Source organism: Sander lucioperca, chromosome 16, assembly GCF_008315115.2.
Source record: "Sander lucioperca isolate FBNREF2018 chromosome 16, SLUC_FBN_1.2, whole genome shotgun sequence".
Taxonomy (NCBI): Eukaryota; Metazoa; Chordata; class Actinopteri; order Perciformes; family Percidae; genus Sander; species Sander lucioperca.
Genome location: NC_050188.1, coordinates 21,969,476 through 21,978,515, shown reverse-complemented (window position 1 = coordinate 21,978,515; position 9,040 = coordinate 21,969,476). Strand labels below are relative to the sequence as shown.

Genomic DNA, 9,040 nt, shown 5'->3' with positions numbered 1-9,040 from the left:
GATATTTTTGCACCAATCATAGACATGGAACCAATTAGTGAAAGTGTTAAGTTTTTGGTTCAGTGTTAGTCACATGTGGATGTGGGTCTCCCGTCAAGGTTATCAAGGTGTTTGTGTTTTTCAAAGGTCTCCTTTGGAAAATTCATATTTCATAAGATCCAGACTTATCCATAATTCAGAAACGTCTGACTGGGTTGTAGGTGGGTGGGGCTGATGGGTGGTCACGGGCTGGACAGGGCACCCTGGGGAGCCCAGTCACACCACTAGACTGTGACAAAAACAAAACGCTCTGTGACCAAGAAATGATGGGCTTGTTGCCAGGGAAGACAGGGAATCCAACCCTGACTGAAAAGCAGCAGCCACTGACAGGCTTATGGATGCTGGGAGTGGCAGAGGTGGACACATTGCAGTCTGAAAGCTCCATGCTCTAACATCATCACCAAGTTTTCAAATAAATATCCCAGAAAATAGACAACCACAGTGTTTACAATGATGCAAAATAACCTAGGACCTCCATAAGACTTCACTACTTCTCAGCATTCATATAGACTATCTATTTATATACACTGCGTTATAACTGATCACTGGATCCACATCACTATCTTGACCACAATTTAAATGGCACTAACTGTATTCTGACTCTTTACTACTTCTCAGCAATGTTATATTGTCTGCTTCATGTATATTATGTTATCACCATACCACTTTCGCATATCCATCGACTTACTTACACCTCACTTTGCACTGGCTTGAACTGCCTACTTAATCTGTACCTTTGTAGCCTATTATATTCTGTTTTCTTGTACTATGTTGAATGTGAAACTATATGTTGTCTTGTACGCTTATGCTTTTCTTGGCCAGGTCGCCGTTGCAAATGAGAACCTGTTCTCAACGGCCTACCTGGTTAAATAAAATAAATGAATAAGATACTTCAACTTTTATTTTTTCAAACAGACATTCAAACCCTGCTTACACATGAGCACTAAAAATTAAGCAAACGTTAAACAGTGCAGTGTCCAGGCTCTCTGAACAAAACAATTCTATCAATACAATCAGATGTCTGCGCACCGGAGACCCTGAGGCCAATGCCCTTACAACTATGCAGAACTGGGTCAAGTGAAAGAAAATGTGTGATCTACACCAATTACCAAATGTGCATCTCCAACCATACAAAGCCGCTTTAAGTGTATATTGTTAACGGAACACAAATGAAGTGCACTTAATGAAAAGAATATATATATATATATATATATATATATATAATTATTGTTCACTCATACGACAGTAAAATACTTTGTGCAAAATCACTTGCGTCTAGATTAAAACCCAGAGAAAAACAACCAGTATAAAGTGAACTAAGTACAGTGAATGCTATTTTTCCCAAAGAAACAGAGCACTTGACTTTAAATCATGTCCTTCATCTACAGTGTGGATTAAAAACCGCTTTCCACTTTTTCTCTTCTTTCTTTCAAAGAAAAGTTGATTGGCAAGTAATGGGAGAAGAAATGATGCCGTGATTGTCCATGCGTGTGTAACTCTGGAACCGTTTGAGAAAAAACAAACAGTCACAGGATGGGGCAGTTTAGAAACGCAACACAGATGATCAGTGTGTGGAATTCAACTTCAACAATAAAATTGGTGTTTCCCCAAGACAAAAAAAATCAGTGATACTGATGAGGCGCTATAGTGTGACAAAATTGCTGTTCATTTACTGCCTCAATCGACACCCAATTAAACAGAATGGAGCAGAAAATAAATGTAAATGCTTGAAATTAATGGAATGACCAAGTGCCCTTATACTGTAGTACACAAGTTAATACAATTTCTTAATCAGAGGGGCATTAGACTTGAACTGAAGTTAAAGTATCATTCTACTCCAATGCTTGAACAACCAGATTTGTCTAGACATTGTTACAATATTTATAAACATACTTATTATATGTACAGAGAGCCCTTGCAGAGGCTTAACCCTCCCCCCCAACCAACCAAACATTTAAAATAATTCCAAAAATAAATTAAACATAAAATATAAATAGGCACAAAAGGTGAGCTTAAAAGTCTCTTCCATTTTCTTTGGGATTACTAACAAAGGTATACAAACAAGAATAAGGAATGTGAGCCCATATATCAGCTGGTACGGTGAGGGGTGCGCTGCTCTTCTGTCCCTGTGATCCATGTGGGTTAAAAGCGGTTTGACTACACAACAGTAGTCCCTACCCGTCGTGGTCAAAGTGATTGTGACAAATTACAGAAAAAGTGGAGAGCTCCCGCAGTCTGGTGTTAAAATGGGTCTCAAAAAGTGAGGGGAGAGAGGAGGGCATTCAGGAAACAGTGTGAGACGTTGGGTTGCTTCCAGCCATTCTGGAACATCAAGATGTCATCCTGTCCGCATTTTGACTCACTGTAGAACATCTAAGGGAGCAGAAGACAAAAAATAAATACATAAATAAAAACACATCTAAGAGCTAAGAACGGTTCCCTCCTTCAATTACACACCCAAGCAGGATTAGTCCTTTCAAAAGCCAGTCAGATTAAAACTGTTAACCAATTTGTGTAACTGTGGTAAAGAATTAGGCTTGTGCGAGCCCTTCTTTTTCATATCGTCCCATCGTAGTTACTTGAGATCACCAGTCTGACAGGCAGGCTACATTGAACGCTACGCTTCCACTATAATCAATGAAAGTGGCTACACCGGCTTGGCTGTGCTGCATCCAGTTTAGCTGACGTGCAGCGGTAAGCATACTGCCTCATTTCCAGTTGACGGCGTTCTGTTTGCCAATAGCATCTTGTGTCGGTAGCTCAACCCAGTTCATTTCGCCATCTCTTCATTGCAGCGGCTAATTATCCGATTTACATTTAAACCTACACTAGTTCGCTTAAGCACTCTCTTTCAGTGACTTTCTCGCTAATCCCACAGTTGTTTACACACTAAGTTCCGCAAAGTGATTGTGAAGCAGCTAAACAGGGATAGGCAACCATGTACAATGGAGGGCTAACTATATGCAGGTTCTTCTTCCAACCAAACACTACACCATAAAGTACTGTACTTGCACTGATCAACCTCTTCCTTCTAGAGAAAAGGTGTGCAAGCTTGCAGATGCTTGGCCCTCATTGGTACATTGCTACCTACTGTATTACTTGTATGACATTAATTTGAAGTAGTGTTTTTACCTGGCAAGGGGCTCAGTAGCTGCAGACTACAGCACAGTCATCATAGTCTGGACTCCGCAGTCCACAAAGTTCTGGAAACAGACATTAACATAACAAACAGCTTTATGAGAACAATCTCCCAGAAATGTATTAAAGACAAAAACAGCTGTCACAAAACAGAATCCCAAAAAAATAAAAAGAATTGTCAAGTACACCAAATCAAGTTCAGAAGCTGCACAGTCCATTCTTCAGGATGTGAACAATGACCAGACAACACCATCTAGTGGCCTGCATGGACATTGCAGTTTGAGGACAATTTGTTGCCACAAACACGAATGGAAAAGAAGAAAAAAAATAAAATACATAAATAAAACATTCAACTTAATCCAGTGGATTTTGAAAGTCTCCCATCAATGTTTTCATCGCACAAGGTTCTCAAATGTGATTTGCGTTGCTTTGAAACTACTACTACTCATACTGACATCTACACCTATTCTCACTAAATGTAGAGTCACCTGATTGACAGGCCGTGTCCTCTGGTCCGCCATCCAGTGAGGTGGAGTGTACTGCGTGTAGGGGGAGAGGGGTCAGTGGTGAGACAGAGGGCAACAGACAAACCCAGACTTGTCTCTGAAGGAGTTGGGGATGTGGAGTGTGGGGCAGGCTGGGACAGGTGGACCTAAGCCAGGCTAAACCCTTCATCTCATATGCAGGAGCATATGTGCAGTGCCTAGGAGACCCTGCATGGGATGCTGTTGACTAATTAGTGTAAGTGTGTGTGTGTGTGTGTGTGTGTGCGTGTGTGTGTGTACCTGGTAGGCGTAGGCGTTCTGTGCGTAGTTCATTGGCATCTGTGGGATCATGACCCCTCCAAAGTTGGAGTAAGAGTACGGCTGCATAGAGAGCCAAGACAAACACTTTAAACCACAGTGCAGAGATGTACGTTTATATAGCAAACTGTTCAGCGAATGTTAAAATACATATTTAATATCTTGAAACAGACTGAAAGGCTACAGCAATAAGTCTCTCTCTTTCTCATGTTAGTGTCCTTGCAAAGATTCCACCACAACTGCTAATGTGTTTGACAGTTGGTATTGTTTGAATAATTCACCAATTTTCTTTTTTTTGATATTATTAGCAATGACATTAATCATGCCATTGCCAACTTTATTTGCAAAATATAATAATTTGAAAAGTAAATTGCTCTCTGCCGTGCACCTCTATTCTTGGCTGTGATAATGAGCCAATTTCCCCTCAGAGAAAATAAGGTTATTTTATTTTAAATTATTATTTTAATTTAAAGAACAGAAAGGTGTAATGTGACAGCATCACTAAAGCCACACAGTGTGTTTATTTGGCATGACAGCTTCTTCTTATTTTTATTATTAAATCTGCTTGCTTACTGAAATGAGATCGATAGCTTGGCTATGTGCGTCACCTGATTGTAGGGGCTGCCTCCATTGAGGATGGGCGAAGGTGGTGCCATAGCCCCTCCCATGGGTGAGCAGCAGGCGCAGTAGAAGTACTGAGTGGGGCTCATCCAGGGAGCCGGGCCAAACAGACGGGATGGCATGGACCCTAGATGAAGAAAAAAAATAAAAAAATGATAGAACGAAATGTACATTTAGTGGCCAGACCTTGCATTTTCACTGCCAATCAAACATCCAATGAAGTTCTTGTGAAGTGTATCGGAATACATACGAGAGCTCCTTTCTTTCATAATGGCAGGGCCCAGCTTGAGTTTCCGGCCCTTAAAACTGATCTGTTGCTATGGTAAAATATTAACAGAGGAAATATCACTCTCAGTTGCAGACAAAAAATAATAGAACGACAGTTCCACAGAGAGACATCCACTCACCTCAATGATTGACTGAATGTTGACCTCTTCATTGAAGTAAACAAACCCATACCTAGGAACAAACAGAAACATTTCCTCAATATCTAATTTAAAATATGGAAGAAAAATCTAAGCTCAAACCAAGTTATGAAATAAGCTATTGAATATCCATTAAACTGAGATGTAAATAAACAATCCCCCAGTTTACACCCACACACTGTCACACAAGTTAACTGACAAATACAGCCAACACTCTTTAACGAGGAAAATTAATGAATCAAAACCATTTCTGCATTCATGCGTCACGAATGTCTCACTGAAGGTCACGAGTGCAGTACAAGCTTTGGAAAGCGCTTCATTCAGTTGGACTGTTTTGCTGTTAAACTATGTTACTATTCTAAATAGAACTGAGGAATATGGCGATGAGATATACGGTAATAGGTATAAAAACATTTACACCTGATAACAAGTAAAAAGGTCACACAATGAATAAGCTATTTTAATGAATATCATTCGGACACATTTTTGAAAATACAAATTGTAATAGTATTTTTAATATTATTTGTAAACACTGTATGGATATTGTTCTTTTTCCTTTGGTGTGTTGCTACACACTTTTTTATTTTATAGATATAAGTATATACTGTATGTGTATATGTATTTTTAGTTTTGTTCGAAATAAAAATAAATGAATGAATTCTCCAGTCACGTTGCAATTCATATGAAATGTTATACATAAATACATGGACCTAAACTACACCAAAAAGGTACATTAAGGTTTGGTGCCAGCCAAAAGGTTTAGGCTTTTTAGATAATGCATTAATTAGATTAATTAATTTACTGTAACATATTGCACAATACCATCTACATTTAATGCAGCACTTCTGATCAAAAGAATTACAGATTTAATGACAACACACAGGCTTGTTGAACTTGTATTGCACATATGAGACTATACTATTAAAATCCGAGGCGTTGAAGTGCTTCGGGCCCGTCTTGAAGGGCTGCTATACATTTTGCAAGCCACCAAGTGTCACTATTTGCTGTTGTTTAAAGCCCCAAAGCTTTGAATCCTTTTCAGCACTAACTGATAGAAAGCCCCAAAGCTTCACAAGGCTTCATTTGCCCATCGCTAAAGAGTCAAACTCAACAAAAAACAAGGCACCCAGTATTGTAAAAATGTAGCACCCAAACCCGAGGGTACCCAAACAGCAAAACTCACCCTTTGCAGATCCCTCCACGGTATGTGATAATTTTTACTTCCTTTACGGGACCATATCTTGCAAAGAAGTCCCGCATTTCATTTTCATCTACCTGAAGGTTGAAATGAATTTCAAAGTGAAAAACTGGATTTTAGTAGCTATACTTTACCACCTTCACTCCAGTGTGTACTGTAGAAGAAAAGCAGTGCACTTGTTCAAAACAGTGGTTTTTCAAACTTTTTCATACAGCAGACCTAGTTGGTGTATAATTTAATCTGTCCGAGGTGAAGTTACACAAAAATGATTTCAGTGCAGATGTGATTGTATTGCCAGCTCTTAATTTAACATGTAACTTACAGCATCAATCTACTGAATTTAAGTGGCGACACATTCGAACGTGCTATGGCATTGACATTTTAGGTGTTTTTTTTTTTTTTTTACAGTAGAATAAAACTTTGGTATGTGTTATGAACTTAATACATCTGGGCTGCATCTCATGGCCCTTATTTGATAGCTCCTCTGTGGTTCTGTCCCTCCTCCGTGAAGGCCGTCTCAAAGCTCTAATTTCTGCCCTGAGGACTGAGGAGCGAGCATCAAGGATGCTCGAGGAGGATCATCGAGGAGCTGTAGGCGAGGGTACAGGACAGCAGCCTTCCCGGAAGCCGTGCAGCTGAAGGAGTTGCTAACTCCGCCCATACAGCTCATGGATGTTTTAAGAGAAGATACAGCTGACGAATTCACGTGACGCTTCAGAAGAAAGGACATCTCATCCCTCTAAAACACATTTGCTTGTTGCCTCTCTCCTCCCATAATTTATATATTTATAATAAATATAAATAATAATAATAATAATAATAATAATAATAATAATAATAGGGAAGAGAGGCAAGTAGAGGACTCAAGGAGGCAATTATATGAGATGCACCGCTGGTCTTACCTTCATGTCAATTCCACCAACAAAGAGGGCGTTGGGAGTCAGTTTGCCCTCAGGTAGAATGTAGCCATTTGACAGTTTATGGGAAGGGGAAGTCTGGTTGCTGCTCCTGGGCTTGTGGTTATCCTTACAATAAAACAACGTTTGATTATTGAGCTGCATGATAGGATAATGCCACAAAACGTGTACATTCTCAGGGACAACAGTCCAATAAATACTTATGGGCAAGTACTGTACAATGAACCTACAAGATAATGACACTGACTTGTGCATGTTTAGAACTTGAATTAACGTTAGCTATCTGGCGCTGCTTCCACGTGATAACTGTTGACTTGATAAAGGTAAGATTAACCATTGAAGTTGGGTCGGATTTTATAAGGTTAGTTTAAGCTAAATTAAATTGTGTATTTTCAGCTGTAGCATCAGCAACAAATGCCATAACAACATGAAATTGTGTTTTGTTTTTTACTATTCTGTGGGTTAATGTTAAGTTATAACACGAACCATTCCCGGCAATATGATAGTGCTAACTTAGTTTGCATTGTTATGCTAATTGTTAACTGGTCCAAGTTAAATTGACTTCAACAAGCAAACCTTGATCTGTCCTACGTGGATAGCACTGACAAAAACAGTCAACAGTGATAGACTAAGTTATCGTTAATGCTAGTTGTTGCTAGCTAATATTAAATACTGCTTAAGTGTGTTAGCCCCAGCTAATGTTAGCTACCAGCTGCTAGTGCGCCTTTTTCGGTTCTCAAGGCGAAGGTCGCTAATTATCTAACGTTAGCTAGCTAGCTAACGTCAGCGAACACTGATGTTAGCACAGTTGGCTAGCTAGCATGTTGATTAATAAGTCAACAATGCATACAATTAAATACAGCGATTGTATGGCTAGAATTCCAACATTTTATTGTTGTGCACATAGAATTGTCGTTGAAACTTACCATATCTAAAATAATTAAAACTAATAAGTTAGCCAGACGGACTCGAGAGCAAGCTGCGGCGCTTCTTCTGCCCAACAACAGCCACCTCACATTAGTCGAAACCACGCCTAGTCCACATGACTAATCTAACATCCTATCAAAAGTACCGTAACTATAGCTAGGTTATACAAAGTTCAATTTTAAATAGTTAGCTTGAAGAGGTTGTATCAAGAGGCGACACACCTTTGGGTTTGCCGTCACTCTGACCATAATTTCTTTAAATAATTGAATGCAAATGTATCACAAAAGCTGTAATAAAAAGCAATTGTCCTGCACAATACATACATAATTCCCACAGGACTCCTTCACAACTGAAAACAATTTTCCTCGGGGACATTTTATAGTTTATATGTGAAAATCTAAAATGTTGTGTGATTTCATATTGTATTCAATTCTATTTGGATTTTTTTTGAGTACACATTGATGGAAATGTATATTTTTGGCCAGATGGTTGAGCTCTTAGATCTCATCCATCACCCACTAATTAGTCCCATTTGAAGGCACATTATTCTGAGGGAGAGGCAGAGGGCAGAATCGGGCAGAATGCAACTGCTGGATGGTGATGCTTCCAGGTAACGTTAAACTATTAGGACAACCCACTAACCCAACCCAGAGCATTGTTGTCTTTTGAGAACAGAAATAAAACATATATATAGGCGTTGAGCTTTATTCTCTTTTGAAAACAGAAATAAAACCGAAATATACGTTAGGCCTAGCTATCTGGTCCACCTGTTTCAGGAGCAAGGGCACCGCCCACAACATTTTCTAAATGAAAAAAAGCTAGCTAATGGGGAAACTAGCTAGCTTTTTTTGCATCGTAGGAGCATTCTTTCTGTGGTCAACAAAGTTTACATAGTAACAATACAATGATTCATAACGTCTACTGTAAATAAAACAATAACAGTTAACACAATTTAAATAATACACAGGTGGT

The 9,040-nt window shown here is 39.1% G+C and overlaps 1 protein-coding gene across 5 annotated transcripts; it reads right to left on the bottom strand.

The window, feature by feature from the left end:
* Positions 1 to 2,078: 2,078 nt before the first annotated feature.
* On the bottom strand, positions 2,079 to 8,308 carry dazl (deleted in azoospermia-like). Of its 5 annotated transcripts, none has more exons than XM_031323214.2 (10): positions 8,068 to 8,308; positions 7,127 to 7,249; positions 6,210 to 6,301; positions 5,009 to 5,060; positions 4,852 to 4,918; positions 4,589 to 4,728; positions 3,963 to 4,043; positions 3,666 to 3,716; positions 3,172 to 3,242; positions 2,079 to 2,412 (listed from the first exon to the last, which is right to left on the bottom strand). In XM_031323214.2, exons 1-9 carry the CDS (start codon positions 8,068 to 8,070, stop codon positions 3,198 to 3,200), a joined length of 654 nt encoding a protein of 217 aa, XP_031179074.1. In that variant the 5' UTR covers positions 8,071 to 8,308; the 3' UTR covers positions 2,079 to 2,412; positions 3,172 to 3,197. The 5 variants fall into 5 exon arrangements, with proteins under 5 accessions (XP_031179074.1, XP_035849209.1, XP_031179075.1 ...); XM_035993316.1 differs by having other exon boundaries at positions 2,079 to 2,401; XM_031323215.2 differs by having other exon boundaries at positions 7,127 to 7,240; positions 8,068 to 8,205.
* Between the last annotated feature and the right edge of the window lie 732 nt (positions 8,309 to 9,040).

Excerpts from the sequence above, each read along its gene's own strand:
- dazl (XM_031323214.2), bottom strand. Across the intron at positions 4,919-5,008 it reads ACATTCAGTCAATCATTGAG|CAACAGATCAGTTTTAAGGG; the intron begins GTGAGTGGATGT and ends ATTTTACCATAG. Across the intron at positions 3,717-3,962 it reads AGAACGCCTACGCCTACCAG|TACACTCCACCTCACTGGAT; the intron begins GTACACACACAC and ends CCCTACACGCAG.